At 32.9% G+C, this 20,532-nt stretch overlaps 2 protein-coding genes and 1 long non-coding RNA gene across 15 annotated transcripts in view; 2 read left to right on the top strand and 1 right to left on the bottom strand.

Moving 5' to 3' along the window:
- Positions 1-767: 767 nt before the first annotated feature.
- On the bottom strand, positions 768-1,188 carry LOC128678024 (uncharacterized). Its single transcript, XR_008405599.1, has 2 exons — positions 1,108-1,188; positions 768-958 (listed from the first exon to the last, which is right to left on the bottom strand). It is a non-coding gene; the product is annotated as an uncharacterized LOC128678024 (long non-coding RNA).
- On the top strand, positions 815-6,435 carry LOC128677606 (uncharacterized protein). Of its 8 annotated transcripts, none has more exons than XM_053759028.2 (8): positions 815-877; positions 1,438-1,551; positions 2,021-2,120; positions 2,346-2,478; positions 2,586-2,714; positions 3,844-4,007; positions 5,360-5,532; positions 6,082-6,435. In XM_053759028.2, the coding sequence occupies exons 2-8, from the start codon at positions 1,440-1,442 to the stop codon at positions 6,354-6,356; spliced, it is 1,086 nt and encodes a 361-aa protein (XP_053615003.1). In that variant the 5' UTR covers positions 815-877; positions 1,438-1,439; the 3' UTR covers positions 6,357-6,435. The 8 variants fall into 8 exon arrangements, with proteins under 8 accessions (XP_053615003.1, XP_053614588.1, XP_053614838.1 ...); XM_053758613.1 differs by lacking the exon at positions 815-877 and adding an exon at positions 888-960; XM_053758863.2 differs by lacking the exon at positions 815-877 and adding an exon at positions 1,032-1,355 and having other exon boundaries at positions 1,424-1,551.
- Positions 6,436-7,502: 1,067 nt separating this feature from the next.
- Schip1 (Schwannomin interacting protein 1) overlaps positions 7,503-20,532 on the top strand; it is a 39,158-nt gene continuing 26,128 nt past the window's right edge. For 5 of the 6 annotated variants that reach the window (XM_053743586.2, XM_053743603.2, XM_053743594.2 and 2 more), the window contains exon 1: positions 17,961-18,189. The gene's annotated coding sequence lies outside the window, so the exon portion shown is untranslated. Of the gene's footprint in view, positions 7,643-17,960; positions 18,190-20,532 lie in introns of those variants that run through there. The other variant, XM_053743568.1, reaches the window with a different exon arrangement.

The following is a 20,532-nucleotide window of genomic DNA, read 5'->3' as shown; positions in this document are numbered from 1 at the left end:
CAAATATCGCAGAACATAACCTAAAATAGTGTTATTATTCCACTAAATCCTTCCTTTTTCCTTTAAACTTGCACCATGATTTCGTAGAAGGTATTTTTGGTCGTAAATCTGCAATAATAATGAAAATTGGCGCTTTTTACCTCCATTGGCCATGTTTGTGTACCTTAGTTGTACCAGTAGCTGTATCTGCGCTGAGCTTTGCATAATTATATAAATATTTTTCTTTCGAGTTATAAAAGTAAGTAGGTATGCAAAGCTTTTTGACTAACGGGGTCGCGCCAAATGTCCCAAAACATTCCTGACCAATGTTATAATTTACAAACTAGAGCTAATACAGTTAATTATAAAAAAACAGTTTGTACTCTAATGAGAATGGTTAGTTTTACTTGGCCGTCTACCAGGCCACCGATTTCTGATCTGTCTGGATAGTACGCAGTATGACCAAATCCGTGATTCATTAACGACGTTTCACCTAATTCGAAATTTTGTGTCACGCTGATAACTGTGCTGACTACGGCATCAGTCATTTCGCAAGTCATTCCTTCTCGTAGGGTATAGGTGCCAAGTTTGCCCCAGATATGTACTTACTTCGAACTTAAAAAATGTTTTCAGTTTAGGCTTGTCTAAAAACTAATGCAATTACATTCTAACATAGTGGCATAAGTTCTAAATCCAAATATTATATTATTAGTAGGTACCTATATTTTATGACCAATTTCCAACATAGCTATTTGGCTATCTATACATATTAAAAAAAAAACTAAAAATGGAAAAGTAACAATTTAATCTGTCAACGTCAAATTTCAGCTTTGCTATCAGTCAGCTGCCCAGCTACAGGAATATAACTCGCTATGTGAATGCTGCGGCTTAGACGAGGGTACACCTGATCACATATTTTTTGAATGCTCAAAATTTTCTCCATCTCTATACGACTTGCTTCCCCCTTATGTCCCAAGACCTGTAAATATGCAATTTCTATTAACATTAGTTTTCTCCCCATTTATATTGGCAAAACTTATACAAAATAATAATATCTACTTATAATTTTCATTTACTTTATCCGTATGTATGTATGTATAATATATTTATATATTTTAGGTTACTCACTAATCCGTGTTTCATAATATCATTATAACGTATTATATCCCGTGTCAATCTCAACCTTGACGTTGGCAAAATCATCGTTTTGGCGAACGATGGAGCCATGAAATGAAAAAAAAAAAAAGTACCTAATAAAAATATTGAAATTTCTTATTCTTAGCTCTCTCTAAAGTAAAAAAAAATCGACTTTTGAGATCGTCGTATTCCTCGTATTCACGGTTTTTTTCTCGCTGCAGTTTTATTGGTGCAATATAGTAGGTATATCTCTGCAGTTATTACTATAATTATCATTTATTACATTTTACTAAGAGATTCAATTTAGATTATCTTTGTTAGATATGGGTGATATATTGAAGCCAGAATTAATATGGGTTGAAGGAAGGTGCTATAGAGTGAATGACCCTACTACAGAAATTACTGCATTTCAGGAACATGATTTGTATGAAAATGGTATATACCTATTTATTTTTACAAAAATGATAATGTTTGATTGCTCTTAGAAAAATTTTAGAACTTCTAGGATTTACGTTTGTACTAACAACCAAGTAGGCAAATAAGCGGCCCGCCTGATGGTAAGTGGTCACCACCAGCCTATGGACGCCTGCAACACCAGGAGTCACATGCATTGGCTAGTTGTGGATTAATTATTTGTTTATATTTTTATTTATTCAATTCAATTTAAAACATTTATAATGTAATAGTAATTTTACAATGTACAGTAGGGTGGTTCGCAGAGTGTTTCGACCACAGTAAGTAATTCAGTAACTTAGCCACCTCAGTCATTATAATATAGTATACTAATTACTATATAAATGTATGATTGTACAAGCTTTGTGAAGATTTGTTGTTATTTTCTAGCTTGCACCATATGATACACTATAAATCTTTTATTAAATAATAAATTATACTGGTGTTTTAGAAACGACCATGAACATACCTGAAGATGAACATGAGGAGGAGGGGTTTGAAGTGAAACAGATTGATAATGATAGATATACAACCAGTCTACATGTATCCAAGTTTGTTTATTTTTCACCTTGACATAAAATTCCTTGGCATTTTGATTAGTGTAAGAGTTAAGTAAGCATGTTAAGGCAGGTGTTAAGTACACAATCTGGACAGGCACTGATTAGTGTGAGTCCAAGTATTTGTACTTAACACTCGTACATCACTAACCAAAATGCAAACTGAGCTTAATTAATGATTTGAAAATATTTTATTCATCTATAATATAATGATTTCAGGCATTACATTGGCTACATCATTGGAAAGAAAGGTGCTATGAGAAGTAGGATAGAAAGAGACACAAGAACTGATATCAAAATACCTAGGCAAGGACAGACTGGAGATATTACAATTTTTGGGTCAAGTGTTGCGGTTTGTTTAATTTAATTTTGAATATTGCATTTTTATTGATTATTTTAGTTATTTTATAAAAATAAATTGGATCTCAATATATATATATGTTTGTAAATATTTTTCAGAATGTAAAGGCTGCTAGAAAAAGGATAAATACAATAGTGATGTCAATGAGAATGAAACAAAGGTCCACACATTTCATTTCTATTCCAGTGAATGGACAATTGGTTATGAAGAATTTTGAAAAATTTAAGGTTTGTTTTTAGGAAGTAAGGTTTGTTTTTAGGAAGTAAGGTTTGTTTTTAGGAAGTAAGGTTTGTTTTTAGGAAGTAAGGTTTGTTTTTAGGAAGTAAGGTTTGTTTTTAGGAAGTAAGGTTTGTTTTTAGGAAGTAAGGTTTGTTTTTAGGAAGTAAGGTTTGTTTTTAGGAAGTAAGGTTTGTTTTTAGGAAGTAAGGTTTGTTTTTAGGAAGTAAGGTTTGTTTTTAGGAAGTAAGGTTTGTTTTTAGGAAGTAAGGTTTGTTTTTAGGAGTTAATTTGTTAATAGGGTATTTGTCTATAATAAAAAAAATTGATCAGACAGTTGTTAATATATAAATATTTTTTAAGCCAAATGAAACTAACCCTTAAAAATATTTGTAGATTTTTAAGGGTTAGTTAGTAATTCTAATGAATCAAACATAGAAATTAAAGTAAGAAATTAATTAAATTTAAATGTTTTATCACATGGTCGAACATGCACGGGATTGGTAAAAGTAGAATTAAATGACGTCACACGCTAATGTATTAGTGATGGTGCACGATCGATTTTCGCATAATCAATTGATTATGGCGGTTCATTTTTTAATAAAAATGGGTTGAGAAATGATTGTTGCTAAAATTTGTAGCTTCTGTCGTAATCTAATTTAAATCCAATAAATGTTTTGTTTATTTTATTTAAATCTCCTTTGCCAACCCTACTAAAATAGGTAACAATTTCGAACGTTCGTTAGTAAGCTTTGCCTCTGCTGCGATGCCCTACTGTGATTAAAGTGTACTTTTACTAGGTTGGTTTAAGGTTTTACAAAGTGTTAGTCATTGCGAACATCATTTTTATGAACCAGAAATGTCAAAACAAGAAATATAATGAAACAAGTAGGTAACTGATTAGCAAAAAGACGAAGTTTGAAAACATGTGAAATGTTGCTTAATCCTTTTCATGATTTCTCAGCCAGCAGAGAGTAAAATTCTAGAACCTTGTTTTTTTCGGAGTAGGCAGGTAAATATATCAGCCGTAGGTATATTACATAGACGGAAAGTGGTCTATACCCAGCTGTGACCCATTGGTCACAGAACTCACAGAGGGCTTCAGATGATGATTAGGTAAATATATTTACAACATTTCAGGAAGAGGTTCTAAAACGCTGTTCAATGTGTAGGGGTGTTGAAGATTCTTTGTTTATTAAAGGAAGTAAATTGCACGTCACTGTGGGAGTCATGTGTCTCATGGACAACGAGGAGAGATTGCATGCATCAAAACTTTTTACCGAAGCTAAAGAGAAAATTGTCATGCAAGTATAATTTCGTGTACTTATTTTAGTTTATTAAAGTATCTACTTAATTAATATTTTTATTTATTATAGTCGATTAAATTTACTCATGGAAGCTAGCATTAATAAATATAATTTCCAGTCTCAGTTCTATATCTATATGCCTATGTAATTATAACAGACAAGGAAACATTGTTGCAATGTTATCTCTATTTTATTCAATCGTGATCATTCAAGTATATCAGAACATCATAACCTTCAGACAAATTCAATAATTCCTACCTAAGTCATCAACCTTCTTTTGTCCATGTGAGTAAATAAACTATTATAAGCGTTTAAAGCACCACAGATGGGAAGATCTTTTCTTTAATGAATTTGTGTCTGTACGCGGCAAATTCAAAACTACCGGACGGATTTTTTTACGGTTTTCATCAATAGATAGTGTGATTCCAGAGGAAAGTTTAGGTTTATAATTTATTATGGTTTTACTATAGCGAAGACGGGACAGGCATTTAGTGATGTATGTGCACCTGCTGGATTATATATTAAGAAAGAAGTATATAAAAAGAAAGAAAAGAAGTGGTAGGCCGATCTGCCTAAGAGGTAGGGTCTTTCAGTCTTTTCTTGTGGTAGGTATTCTTTATCTATATCTGTTGAATGTCCTTTTCTTTCTTGCTATTTTTTGGGCGCGGGACAGAATGATTCGAAATTTTCTATAACACTAGCTTTTGCCCGCGGCTTTGCACGCGTGAATTTCAGTTCTTAAAAGGAATCGGAAGTAAAATTCCAATTCTTTTATCGCGCATTCTAAGACTCGTAAAATTTATTTATGTCCCATGTCGTTTCCCGCAACGTGCCCCATCCCTTTTCCCGCTACGTGTCCCACTCCCGCTTCCCGTAATGTGTGCCGTACATGTCCTAATTAATGCATTATTATTTTTTACCAATTACAAATTTAAATTAAAAATTTCATGTGTCATAAATGACTTCATAAATGACGATGTTTCATATAAACTTGCAACCTTTAACCACAATAGGGATGTAATTTTCAAAATAGAATTAATGCATTATAGGTAATGTTTTTACCAACTACAAATTTAAATCAAAAATTTCATGTATCTCACTTCTAAAATGACGAAGTTTCATACAAACTGGCAACCCCTATTCTGCCCGTGTACCAAACTTCATAACAGATCGTCAAATAGATTTTGCGTGAACGAGTAACAAACATACATCCTTCACAAACTTTCGCATTTATAATATTAGTAGGATTTGTTGAGACAACAACAAATGTTAGAAATAAAAATTCTTGACCCTATTCGTATTATTTGTTTATAACCAATTATTAATTAATCGTTTTTAAATTGTTTTAGGCCCCTCGTACGTGATTACTTGCCGTTGAAAATACGTCTAAAAGGTTTATCCTACATGAACGATGACCCAAAAGAAATTTGTGTTTTATATTGCAATGTGCACGAAGAGGATGCCCCACCAGGCTTGCTTCAAAGTCTGACAGACTCTTTGGTGGATTATTTTTATAAAGCAGGTAATTGTGGGTCTAGTTAATTCACTTGCATCGTTTGTTAATCGTGAAATTAATTATTTCATAATAAGTTTTAGGCGATTGTACAATGGGACGCTAAACTACATAAAACTCCCGGACCTCGCACTTTTCAAATTTGCGTGAAATAGCGAATAGTCTACCTCCATTTTCGCAAACTTTGCTGTGTAAATATTGGAATTAAACTTCCCATGCGTTATTTCAATTTATATTCTACTTGTATACTAAATTTCATCAAAATCCATTCAGTAGATTTTATATGGAAGGGTTTCGAACATACATTCTCACAAATATTCGCGTTTATAAATTAGTATGACGATGATTAGTATGATATAAAAGCGAATGTTTGTAATTGTAATATAGTACGTTATAATTATTTTAATGAATTTCGGTAATTATTGTGTTTGTGTCGCATCATTCTGTCGTGTGTTGATATTAAACATTCGCGTTTCATTATTAATGGCTTTAATGAAATATAATTTTATTTACGTGCGCGTTGAATGCCCGTATTAATCAATTATTTCATTGTTTTAGAATTTATGAGAAGAGAAGAATTTGGTCGAGACAAAGTTAAAATGCATGTGACATTGCTGAATTCAAAATACATAGATCGATCTTCGGAAGTTCAGTCGGGTGATGTAAGGAATTTCAGGAAACCTAGAATTACATTTGATGGCTCTGAGATTCTCGAAATGTTTTCGGATTACGATTTCGGCGTTACAGAACTGACGGACATACATCTTTCGCAGATGCACACTATGGGATCAGATGGATACTACCAATCTACATGTGTCATTTCCTTGAAATAGTCTTAAGAGTTATTTGTTGTTGTTACACCTAATAAATTTTATTTTTGTGAAATAAATTGGTAATTTACAGATTCAAAAATTACAAGTCTCTCACAAAAAATTATTTATGATGTTTATATTGTTATAGATCTATTGTCTATCTATCTAGGATACGAATTTTAGAATTGTCTGTATTTACTACATTACACTACGCTAACTTGATGAGTACTGATAAAACGAGGTACATTTTAGGTCGTGAAGCCGCGAAGCCCGGTGTCAGCGTGAAAAAAGCCTTAAAATTTTGAAGATTCGGTTGTAATTTTGCAACTAGTCGCCTGCTGACGTTAACCTTCCTTAGGAATGCTATTGATGCCTATCAGCTTCCTAGGCTGTGTCACTAAGTCGGCACTTACGAATTCCACTGTAGGATATGGAGTGATCCTATTCTAGGGCGAAACCCCACGCCACACACATACATTTTAGGTAACTTAGACTTAATACAAAAAACATCTTACTCACCGTCGCCGCACTCGATGAGTAAGCATGGAAACGCACCGCTATCGGTCTATCGATTCTACTGGCAACAATGTACGAGGATCGCTTTTTACAAGCTTTTATCAGGAGGCTTATATTTAGTTTCACCTGTCCTGATGTTTGTCTATCTGTAATCAAATCTTTTAAGTTAAATTTCACGTTCACTGTGTGTCTTACAGCAAATGCATTAATATGATGAGTACGATCGGGTCAGGTACCTAGGATTGTTTACCAACGGTTTACTGCACGGATTACTGGCTTTTTCGTCACGCGCAACAATATCTCTGACTTGTTTATAAAAATTAACCTCAACAATATGTTTCTAGCACTTAACTTTTAGTATGCGGACTAAGAACTTTTTAAAAAAATTAGGTAAAATTTCTAAAACGTTGTCTTTTTTACTTGGTGCACTTTTGATCGAGTTTAATCATTACGAATGAGTAGATATTTTCTCTACAATACATATTTACTCAAACCGTTCCAAAATGAGAATCTTGAACCTCGTTTTACTTATCATGGAATAAAATCACAAGAAAGATTAATATCGCTTATCGCTAGCAGTGAACCAAGTCCCTTGACAGCCAGCGAGGCGGCAATGCGGGAAGGGAGGGGTCGCGGCAGTAGAGACGCATTGCCTACGCGATGCGCTCGCCTTACGTCGTTCGTAGCTCGTAGCCGGAACCTCGTAGCGCGTAGCCGGTACCGCGTAGCGCTACAATCTCTTACAAAAATCAAGCAATCGTTTCGATTAAGGATTCTCGTGTATCTTGAATGTAAGTATAAACTTATTTATTATAGTTTAATTTCCTGGAACATATTCTGTTCAAGTTCCTAGGTAATTTTAATGTTTATTAAATTGAGTTTGATAAGTACAGTCAACAGCACACTCTACTTAAATCCATTTAATATTCGTCGTAATCAGAGGTCCTTATGTGGCAAGAAACCCTACAAAATTTCCTCATTTTGTAGTAAAAATATAGTTAATATGCGAAATATTTTGTACACATACACCAAAGGAAGTTAATATAAACAAAACTATATATTCTCTAACTTCATAATATAAATAAGTGTTGATAGATGTCACATTCCTATGTTAGATCACATCCCTATGAGATATAGAATTTACAAATTAGTAGAAGATGGGGTTGGCAGGAAAACATTATTTGCTTGTTAAATATGTTTTTTCTTAGTAAATACTAAACTTAATAAATACAACTGTTTCGTGATATCAGTGCAATTATTACTATGGGAACTAAGGAATGGACCGTGGTAACGCAACCAAATAATAAGCCACACACATTATATCTCATCTAAAGTACGAAAGTGTGTATTCTCTGTATCTCTCCATAGAGGCAACTCAATTAGAACTCCAAATTATAATTGTGTGGCAAACTGAATTGGAGAGGGAGCCCTCTCCAATTCAGTTTGCACACTTGACTTTCTAAATGTTGGGAGTGAATCGGGTAATATCCACAAACGAAATAGGGAAAGGGACGTACTTTTCTTTCCTGCTGCATTGATATAACTAATTGTACATTACACATATCTAGGTGAATTATTGGAATCAGTAAATGTATGTCTATATACATTTTATTACTAGTTGTTCGCCGCGAAATTGACCTCGCGAACACAATATATTTTTACAAAATTGTGAACATTTCAAAAACGATTAAACCGATTTTGATGCCCCGCGAACTTAAAAATTCTATTGACATATCCTACATATCTTTTAAATTTCATCAAAAATCAGACCAACGGTTCGTAAGTTATCGCGTACAAAAACAAACAAACATACATACATACAAAAAATGCATTTTTGCCACAAGTCGAATTGTAGACCTCACTCGATTCGCTCGCTCGGTCATTTATTTTAGATATTCGAAGGACAGTTATTTCTTTATATACACAGAAAGAACTCGTATATCGATTTGCATGACAGGAACATAAAAGAATATAATAAAATATACATATAACACAATACAACGAACGTGCCTGCTTCATCATCTGTATGCATACAATTTGAATAATCCCCTAAACTTTCAACACAAGAGTAGAATCTTCATTGTCGAAGTACCTTTATGTAAGTGATTCAAAGGATGTACCAAAACGTGCCTTTACTGCTAGAAGTATTATATAAACTCTAAGAAACCTCTGTGAAGGTTTAATTATAATTAAAAAACAAGATTTAATACTTTAAGTATTGGACATTATTGCTAAACCACATTTGCAAACCCTATTTATTGGGAATAAATAAATTGAAATTAATGCAATTGGATAATTATCCAATTGTATGCATAATAAAGGCACAATAAGAATATCCAAAGCACTAATTATTAAGTATGTAATCTCTGACCAAGGATATCTGTCCGGTCCCTGTGTACAAACAAAAATATATAAATAAAAATAAGATATTAACTCAAATAATACAGACTACATAAAAAGAATTGTTTATTTTGGAATAACTGACGTTTTTAACCTTCTCAACTTACAAATAAACCAGGACAATTATAAACAATGTGACAACTCCCCGGGGTTGTTTGGGCAAATAATCTAATTTTCGTTTCATTATGTTGTGTTTAGGACTTAGATAGATACCTACTTCAGGAATCATATTATTTATACATTGAATTATAATTATATTCCAAAGTTAAATACAATAATATATGTAAAAACAGTTTTTGTACTACTTGATTCCGTGGCTATTTGTTCAGTCAAGTAAGTAACTGATATTTTGTTGTTTCCTCCTGAGCTAGAAACAGATGTTATTATCATAATGAAGACGCGTCCTAAGTGTCATGTCTGAAATTCGGGTACGCAGGTTAAAGTTACAAATTAATGTCTACAAGGAGTTTCTGTCAGGGTGGATGATGAATGGACGACGCAGTACGTAATCGATCGCCACGAAGGACAACATTCCAAAATTTCAATTGATATTCCATGTTGATGGACAGTAACTTACAATGATGTCAATCGGAAAACTTCAAGAGAGTTTATCTATGAGTTAATTAGCTTTGTTTAGGACATGAACCTACCTATAATTACTACTATTATCTACTATATTCAATTAGAAAGCTCTCATTCAGTATAACAGTGGATTTTATTTACCTAGTACCTACCATCTAGTGAGCTATTGATAAGAAGGTTTTAAAAGTATAGAAGTATCATCTTTGAGAAAAATATATTTGATCATCCCCATGAAACCATTTGTTGGAGTAAAATAAATATCCAATATTAATATTCCATCGATCTATACAGACGATGATAATAAGTATTAATTTAATAATATGATCAAGTAGGTTAAAATTGGTGTCTTAATATTTTTTTCTTTATAATGTCTTTCTAATGAATATTTCTACGTAACACTGATAAATGCTGTATTGATATATAATCTATTTAGATATCTACTTCTTATACTTACCTACCGGAGATAGTCCTGTTTGTGGCCCATCACTCTTGCCCTGCATGTGAATCTAATTTTATTGTAAGTAATTTTATAATTAAAGAGTTACTTGATATAAAATAGATATTTACTTACAAATACTTAGTGTCGGAACCTATAAAGCAGGACTTTATAGGTTCCGATATATATAGTTTTAAACATAACCTACAGCTTTAGATTATATTTAAAATGAGTACTTATCGTATCCATAGAAAATATGATCACAAAAAAAGGAAAAAATCAATCACATTGGAGAGTTTTCATAACAAAGAATGGGCTCTTTACGGGCGACCCTGACAACTATTGGAGTGGATTGCTATCCACAAACCAAGTTTGGAAACAAATTCTAGAAAGCTAAATAAAAGTATTGATATTTCCAATCTTGATCAAAATCATGCTATCTTTAAAGGTACATATTAACATACATTTTATTTAGTTAGTCTTCCTTACATTCGTATTCTTTGTGGGCGGGCGTGACCATTAAGTGGAATGATACACACAAAACGATCCTGGTTTCCCATTGCATTTTCCATATTTAGTAGATAACAATGAAAAAGTATATAGTTAGGAATTTATTTAAAATAAATCTAGCTGTTGCCCGCAGTTCCGTCCCCAGTAGTCTGTGTGTTTTGTTGTTTCCCTATTCCAAATTTTATCAAAATCAGCCCAGCAGTTTAACCATCACAGCGTGATAGACAAAGAGACATTAACAGACAGATTTCGCATTTATATTATTTTATTATTAAGTAGTTTAGTTTTAACTACATAGTCATAGTCATAGTCTGATTTACAGTCTGCTATCCAAATATTACTAATTTTGACGTTATTCGGTAAGTACCACGTTTATCTGTTATATTTTAAGATAATAGCCGTCGCGTCCGTGGCGAGGGTTCGTAATGTTCCATCCAGGCAGTTTGCGTACTTAATGCCTGTATTTTGCGAGGAAAACGATCCATACCTTTGCTGATTTTGCAAGTAGTAGATTGATATTTCAGTTTGGCTTTATGGTGCTTGCTTTTTCTTCAGGTTTTAGTATTTGTGATTTTTTTTTTTTGAAGAAGATGGCCACGGCAATGTAAACCAGGCCGAGGTAAAAATAACTTATAATGGCCACTTGTGTACACTATGTACACGTGTGTAACTTACAATGTTTCTTTTTAAAAATTTGCTTAATCGAATATCTACTTAGAAAATCTAGCACGAGTGAAATTGTACCGTAACTGCATATTGTGGTTTTCCATGTCCTGTCCTTAGGTCATAAAATGGACTCTTTCCTCTTGAAAATTTATATACTTAGTTACATATGTGTCACGCAAAATAAATTCCACAAAAAAAAGTAAAACAAAATATTTTCCCAAAGTCGAGAGGTAAGTTTGTGATTCCATTTCACGCACGTAATGTATCAGCATCAATAACGCCAAGTTCTGGACAGATTCTGCTCTCGTGTTGTTGCGAAAAACTTCTTGATTCTTGACCGACGACATTGTAATTCTTAGCAAAAATGTAAAAGTCCAAAATAAATAAATTGTCCAAATTAAAATATTAATATAAATACGTTACGAATTATAATTAGTATTGTTAGAATAAATAAAAACGGCCAAGTGCGAGTCGGACTCGCCCATAAAAGGTTCCGTAGCAGCATAACATAAATTGCGGTTTACAATTTATGACGTATAAAAAAATAATTCTTTCTAGATCTCGTTCAAATCAATTTTCGGTGGAAGTATACATAGTAATGTACACATCATATATTTTTTTGAGTTTATCATTCTCTTATTTTAGAAGTTACACATTTTACCACTTTGAAAGGGTTTCTCGCGCAAACTATTCAGTTTATAAAAAAATAATATTAGAAACCTCAATGTCATTTTTGAAGACATATCCATAGATATGCCACACGTATGGGTTGGATAATTTTTGTTTTAAATGTATGTGCCTAAATATGCCAAATTTTTAGACAAACGAAATTAAGTTTCACAATTTTCAGAATATGAAAAGTAGGGAATGTTCAACACATCTTGGCGTAGGTAATACCTATATTTATGGCCTGCTATTGCGGGTCGTAAAAGCATAAATGATAACACGAATAATATCTTAACATATATTTATTCAAATAAAAGGAAATCGAGTGTTAAAACTGTCATGATATTTATCCTAGTTTATTTAAATAAAATAGCAATTAGGTACTTATTTAAAATAAGTGTTCATTTAGTAACCACCGATTATTTAGAAGACTGGTCAATAATTTTTATCTAGAAACCAAAATATATTGACATTAAAGTTTAAATTTAGAATTATTCACATAGTATGTAATTACGTTATAAGTAATTATAATTGGATATACTTATTATTTTATTATATACAGTCTATATAATAAATAGCTATATATAAATAACGACTAACAATTGTATAGTCATTTAATTATGTAAATTCCACATTTATTGTGTTACATTAACAACATGGTTACAATAATGTCCGCGTTTCTAAGAGGAGTATTAAATAATAAGGGGAGCTTGTCACGGCTTATGCGGCATCAGTGTATGTGGTCGAATGACCCCTTTGGCCACCATTGAAACTACTAGTTCATAACTAGTTCAGAAGGGGGAAAGAATGAAAAAATGTATATAGTTTTACCACACCTTGGTTTATTTCATGAAAATACAACCGTTAAGCGCGAGTTTACCTGATTTGGAGAGAATTACGTACCTACATTCACTAATACCTGAACTAATTTGCTACACGCTCATATATTAGGATCTCATACATTAACAACGAAATTGATAGAATTTATTAGCTTCGCAAATTCATTCCGAGTATTTTACCAAAATCAGTTAATACTTATAAAGAGTTAACATTTTTTTTTGTATAATTATAAAATAGTAGACTATATAATACATAGTACTAAATTAGTTGTGGTAGTTATATATACGCGTATATACAGGATATGGTTAACTTAACCATGCAACTAGAAAAAATTGGTATTTTGTAGCTCTGTTCAAAATACAACGCAGTTAAGTCACATCACGCGTGTTATACACAAAGAAAGGGCAAGTGACGTAACTACATACCGTAATGTCTAATTCGATTTTAGTTCTAACAAACAATTTTAACAATTTTTGTTACAATTACTAAAATACGTGTTTACATCGATTTGAATATTTTTGATTTGATTATTTTTTATATCGATTTTAATAAGATTACATTGTGACGCTGATACCACATTCATAGTTCTCTGCTTATAAATGGCTTTTCCGATTTCACGTTGCATTCAGTTTTCGTTACTTTTTTGAACTCATTGGGAAAAAGATAAATCTGTAGACTGTCACATTAGGCTGTTTTTACACCTCAGTGAATATAATTTATACGCCTTACATGTTTTCAGTGAGGGGGTTATTTAAATAAGCAAGCGCTGCATTTTTATTTTCGATATTTATGGCAATTACTAACTTATACTTATATAATTTTTACTTACGGACAGATGTGAAGTAGTTTTAGGTTGACTTACCGAATACCAATTAGCCTCTGGAGTTTTGATATTTAACACAATAGGTACATATATATTAATTTATCTATATTTTCCTGAAGATAATTATCAAATTATAAATAGAGATAATTGACTCACCATTTCAGACACCGTAGGGTGCATTTTAACGAGAATGCTACGATTGAGAGTCGGGGACAATACTTTGCGCCTTTGCGTCTAATATAGCCATAAACCTCTAGCTGATTGAATATTTAATTTTGTTACTCAAATATTATACGAAAATTAAAATAAATTTGTAATTCTATTCCAATTCTCTAAATCCTATTGTGAAAGAGAATCTTCAGTTTGACATTTTTCAGTCACAGACATAAGATTATAGAAAAGTCATGGAATTAGTAGATTCTTGTACGGAGTAGGTACTCCGTACAAGTACCTACTAATTAAGTACTAATTCCTTGAGAAAATGATAATTGGGATATTAATTGTCATTCATCTTAGATATCAGTATCTAGGTGTCTTCTTAGGATGTGGATGCTGGTAAAGTCGCGGCAAAAGCTAAGTAATATCTAAATGCGGGTTGTATAATGAAAACAGTGGTATTTTTATAGCGGATTATTATGGAGAGCAAATTACGTCAGTAACGTAGTAGTTCACATCATAATGAGCGACGGGTTCGCGCTGACAACTACGTGACCCAAATGCTAGATAGAAACATCAAATTTGAAAATATGAGCGACATCGGACTATTTTCATACCAGAACTTAAATAGTTATTTTTCTGTCTCTGTATTTGTAACTTTCTACGGTATAGTCAACAGCACATCAACCTACCCAAAATCATTGCAAACTCGCCGCTATTACCGTGCCATAGAGTTTCATGCAGGCATAACTTGATGTGCTGTTGACTGAACCATAAGGGTTTTTTATATGTATTTTTATTTTTGATCTGAATAGTTTTTGAACACTTACCTACCAGATTATAGAAAATCAACCATAAGGTACCCGTGGAAGTTTATAAACTTAACAGACTTATAAAAATAAAGTAAATTTTTTCATTACATATTAGATTTTTTTTCATCATTATTCATATTTGTTTAATGTACTAAAAAGAAAACATAATATGCATATAAATATAAGTAGTGCCTTACATTTTGTAAAAATATGACCTCGTAGCCTATTCTGCCATTCGTACATAGCCGGTTCGTTGAAGGTTGAATCATGCAATTAGTGGGTACTCCGACGAAGTACTTACTAAATCCATGGGTTGAATTCTACGAGCAACGCCATCTGTTACGTTTATTCGTAAACGTATTTACAGTCTGAAAGCTCAAATCGGAACCTTGCAGCGACATCTCCACTATGTACTTTGCTATGAAATATTTCTCTATAGCGTCTACGATATTTCAATCTCGTAGAGCCTGCTACGAGAAACAAGCTACAGGGGGCATTACGAGAATATGAAGAGAAATGCAAGCCTCATTAGAGCGTGTTCCCATTGATCAGTTGTGCTCTGTTGCGACGACTCAGTACGTTGTAGTACGTCATGCTTCGTTGTTTTCTATAGGGTTTGATCATGGATTCAATAAGTACTGTACGGAGTACCTATTAATTCCATGGGTTTAACACTGACATGCGTTGTTGTACGTTGAAAAAATGTATGTACTTTATGTTCATACAAACTTTCACCTCCCATTATATTGATTTCAGGGATTTTTTTGAAAAAAGCCTTTGTTTGAACGGGGTTCTTTACTATATGCATATCAAATTTCACCAAAATCGGTCAAGTGATTTAGTCGTAATAGCGGAGCAGACAGACAGACTTTCGCATTTATAATATTAGTATGGATTATACTATTCTGATCTTATCTATTTTATAGCTTATTTTCCTGTATGTGAACGAGCTTAATCACGTGAAGTCTATTTCATTTAACGACTTTACTCCGGGAGGGTTGTTTACCTTTGTTATATTTTATGAAAGCATTAAAGCGTTTTAAATTACCCTGAAGTGATTTATGTTATATAAATCCTTTGGGATCTTGTACGTACGACGCCCAGCACTGCACATAAATAATGTTTGCTTGCAAAATTTTGTGCAAAATGCATTGTTAGATAAGCGGGCATGTTAGATCGCAATCATGAAGATTATTAATACAATCAAATTTGTAAAATTGAAGAAGTTTTAAGAATGTATGTTTCTTGTGTCTTCTATGAAAGTTTTTATAATGTTACCTATTATGATATTTACTTATTTATATTAATTTTGTTGAAAGTTTCTCAAAATATCAATCTTATAGAAAATATTTTTTATTTTTGCTTAAGAAAGTTTATAAACCTTATTGTCTCTGATTGAGAGTCACTGCGGGAGCAATAGGTACATTATGACGTTTTTTTTCCACTGATAGTAATAGTAAAACTGTTGATATTTTGGATATACTGCTCAAATATGCATCCTGGATTCATCTCACATAATGGTATTGTTCTAGACTTGCGCGGTGACCGAGGCCGTGAATGCGGATCCAGCTATAAAACAGTTGCAGTTTTTATGCATTAAATTCTAAATTGTCGCATAAAAATTGGACACACAACTATGGTTCAATAGCTGCGCCTTGGGACTTAATTTTCCCATGGGAATATCGGAATAAAATGTATCCATTGTTTACCAAATTTCACTAAAATCTCTCCCTATAGCTATTGCGTGAAAGGGTAACAAAAATTCATCTTTGCAAACTTTTTAGCATTCATAACATTTTTATTTACAAATTTATGATGCGATTTGAAATCAAATATTATAGTATATTATATTAATTATTATGCAATTGTATGTCGGATAATGTTGCAATAATCTGAACTAAATACAGAAACACAAATAAAATCGTATGGTACGACTTAAGTTCGTAGAGAGCTACGACAGCGTAGCAAGTGCTACGAACTCGACGAACTATCGTAGTTCTACAGTGCGCCGCGTCGGTTCATTTGACTATATGAATTTTCGTTTTGAATTTAATGATTAGTGATGTGGAATTTTCGATTTAAATTCCATGATTGATTAGTGATGATAGAGGGAACGGAATTAATTAATAAAAAGCTCAACGAACTGAAACTTGAAGTTGAGACGTTTATACATTTTATACACCAGTTCATTAAGCTCATACATAAGTAATTAAATCATTCCTAATAACGATTTATAAACACGAAGGTGGATTTATCTGATATTCTTATATTTACTATGTTCGGCCAACCCACACCAAACATCGAAAGTGCAGAAGTTATACTCCAGCGCAAGTCTATATACCTACTGAAATTTATGATTCGAGCGGACAACATTAGTTCCACCCATATATTGAGTAAAAATATTTACTCAATATATGATGACGATACACGACAATACACGATATAAACCTCAAACGTGGTTGGGTTGGGTACTTATCTAATGAAGGGATCTCTTCCAGTCAACCTGACTGGAAGAGATCCCTTCATTAGATAAGTTCGTCATTGTATATTTACCTTCTTGTTATGTATGTACTTTTAACATGTGTTCTTTGTAAATGTATAGTTATAACACATAGTATCGTTGAGTTAGAACTCCGTAATAAAAGTCCCCAAAGTAAGCTTGAATATATAATGATCAATTTTGACGCCCAATGTCATAAGATGCTTTTTAATACACTTGCAGTAGATATTTTTATAATATATTAGAATTGTGGACACCTATATTTAGTCTCTATATAAACTGTAATTTATGAATGTAATGCATTATTAGATCTGCATTTAAGGTACTTATTAATAACAAAATTAAATACAACATGTCACTTGTACCTTTTCTACAGTTGGGTGCAATGAAATATGTATTTTAAGGTGAAAATGGTAGGACAGAATATTTTACTTATGATGGATTTTGTGAGTGTGTGTTCTTTATTAATGAAATTTTCGTCATTTTGAAATTGTGTCATTATCATAAGGGCACAACATATTTTTGATTTTTATAGCTTTAGTTTCATCGTTCCATTCTTCTGTCAACATAAACTTTAAGACATGACAGATAAGGTAGGTTAGGAAATAATGTCATAGAAGCGCAGCTTCTGTACTGGTATTGTTTTGACATGGGCGGCCGTGAGGCGACGGAGGGGGGCTGTGGGGGGAGCAGCCGGCACGCGATCACTCCGCTCCGGCCGGCGGGCGGGATACACGTCGTGTCGTGTCTCACCCGCACCACCCTTGTTTCTTATACTATAACCTCCTTACTCTGTGACGTAAAGAATTCGCCTCCGCCCGCGCACTCTGGACACGTAGACAGTGCCGTGAAACGCAACGGAATAGTTCACACGAAGACAACCTCGCTCGCTGCATCTATTATTCAGTGACTGCGCTAACCTATAGCCAGGATGGCGCCCTTCACAGGTACAACTCTACCTCGCTTTTAACTTTTCCAAGTTTTCTGTTGCTATATTTTCATTTCGTATAGCTTCTTATGAACATAACAGGTTTTAAATGGCTTTAGGTTGTACGTGTCTTTGAATTATTGCATTTCCTAGAACGTATAAGAAGGCATTGTACAGATGTGTAATAGATGGAAATTGAATTCACCTGTGGGGAATAGAAACTTTAAGAACAATACTTAAAGTCTATAATTCACTCTCATAGTTTTCTACAAAGTGGTTACATATGAGTGCAGTTGGATGAAACGTTTTGTGCGTTTACCCCAGACATATAGCTAGACAGAAGGAATGAGCTTTTAAGTATACGTATATCCACACAAGGGGTTGCCATGCTTCTGAATTGATTCAATGTAACGCGCGTAGATAAATGAAGAATTCTACAGTATTGAATACTATCAGTACTGGGGATAGCCTTATTTTATTTTCATCAATAGTAGTTAGTTGATTATTTATTGAAGCTTTAGGTGGTTACGTAATATCATATTGTTAGTTTTTTGTAATTATTGTCAACTCGAATCTTGCATTGAATTGAATCGAATTAATTGCACATACGGACCAAACAAACCCACTACCGAAATGTATAGTCCACAGATATAAGATATTACATCAATATAATGTTCTTATATCTGTGATACAGTCAAACAAAAGTAATAAAAACCATCTAGGTATACCTACATCGCTCATATAATTATAGTAAAAGAGGATGTTCGCTGAGTGACCAATTCAAATACCAATACAGAGAAGAAACTGCTGAGCGTAGGTAGAAACTTATTTTTTTTTGTTTTCAATAATATACATTTTACGATATGACCTTACTCAACGATACTATATTTTATAACAAATACATATATAGATAAACATCCAAGACCCGGGCCAATCAGAAAAAGAACATTTTCCATCATGACCCGACTGAGGATCGAACCCGGGACCTCTCGGTTCAGGGGCAAGCACTTTACCACTGCGTCACCGAGGTCGTCAAAAAGTCATTATAAGGATGATTATCAAAACGTACACGTGTAAAGTCGAAAGTACAAGCTAGTGTTTTCGTATTAGTTACAAAATATTTTGGTAAATTTTTAGACACAAGTTCCATGCCTAATATACCTACGGTAATGTTGGAGGCATGATAGTATATCGCTGCCTTATTATCCATTCCGCGCTAACCCTCTTATATTACGGAAATGGCATCTTGTAATATGACACCAGTAATAAATCACTTACCTTGATACCTATATATGATAGAAAATTGCAAGAAAAAATCTTTGTATTCATAGCGCTTTTAGCAAAAATATTTAACTGATATAAAAATAGATTAAAAGTTAACAACTTATCGAGGCTTATAGTAGACTTTACAAACTATAAAATACTAAATGTCAAGTTCTAAAGTGTATTGAAAAATCAGTTTCAAAATATTTATTCTTGAAAAACAAAACATCATTCTAGCGCAATAACATTTCCAATACCTCCTGCCTACAATGTAGGTATTTATGAAGCACAAAACTTGACCTCAACCCCTTCAGCCATTTTGTTTTTTGTTGATCTATGCCTTCAGCAGCATATTTTAAATAAAATATTCTAAATGCAGTCAATTTTAGAACTGATTCGTTTATTATTGTCTGCTAATAATTATATTGTCTTGAATAGAACAATTGATGGTAAAGATAAAATATGTGGTAACTTTACACAGCACAATCGCGTACTGTGTTATTTTCCATGTTGAGTTTTCCAATGTGTGCACGTGACGTCATTCGGAACGTGTCAAATAACGTTGCACTTTCTGAAGTACTGCACTGGAAGTAATTGTACTTGTACTATTACGACAATGTTAATAAATATTGTCAACAAGATTTGAAAATGTTCACTACAAAATACGCGTGCTAGGGCAATTCGCGAGTTCGTGTCGTGATATTCGTTTTAACAACCTTTATGTGTATATATAAATATATATAATTATAAATACATTCAGACAGATGTAATGTATGTATTGAAGAAATCTATATGTACCTAAGTTACATTTAAGTATACCAAATGTCAAGTAAATTAAACAATTTTATACTTAGCGATGCTTAGGTACTACACAACATTACTTGCTCTATCAGATAGATAAAAAAAGTAAAACATAATTAACTCGTGCTTTCTTACGTATCTTTCGACGATTCGTTACTCATGTGTGGGTATATTTTTATTTCAAATCAATCCAGTAAAACATAAAACTACGAATTATTGTCTGAATCCGGTATGTAGCTTCTGAAATGCCTAAATGACAGAGTTCTGTAATGATTGCCAAATAAGGGCAGGGACGGGC

The sequence above is a fragment of the Plodia interpunctella genome, chromosome 1 (assembly GCF_027563975.2).
Source record: "Plodia interpunctella isolate USDA-ARS_2022_Savannah chromosome 1, ilPloInte3.2, whole genome shotgun sequence".
NCBI lineage: Eukaryota > Metazoa > Arthropoda > Insecta > Lepidoptera > Pyralidae > Plodia > Plodia interpunctella.
Note: the sequence above shows the minus strand (reverse complement) of the source record. Positions and strands in the feature narration are given on the sequence as shown.

Coding starts and splice junctions, on each gene's coding strand:
- LOC128677606 (XM_053758613.1), top strand. CDS start 903: ATGCTCAAAATTTTCTCCATCTCTATACGACTTGCTTCCCCCTTATGT. Junction 1,552..2,020: donor ACATGATTTGTATGAAAATG/GTATATACCTAT, acceptor CTGGTGTTTTAG/AAACGACCATGAACATACCT. Junction 4,008..5,359: donor GCTAAAGAGAAAATTGTCAT/GCAAGTATAATT, acceptor AAATTGTTTTAG/GCCCCTCGTACGTGATTACT.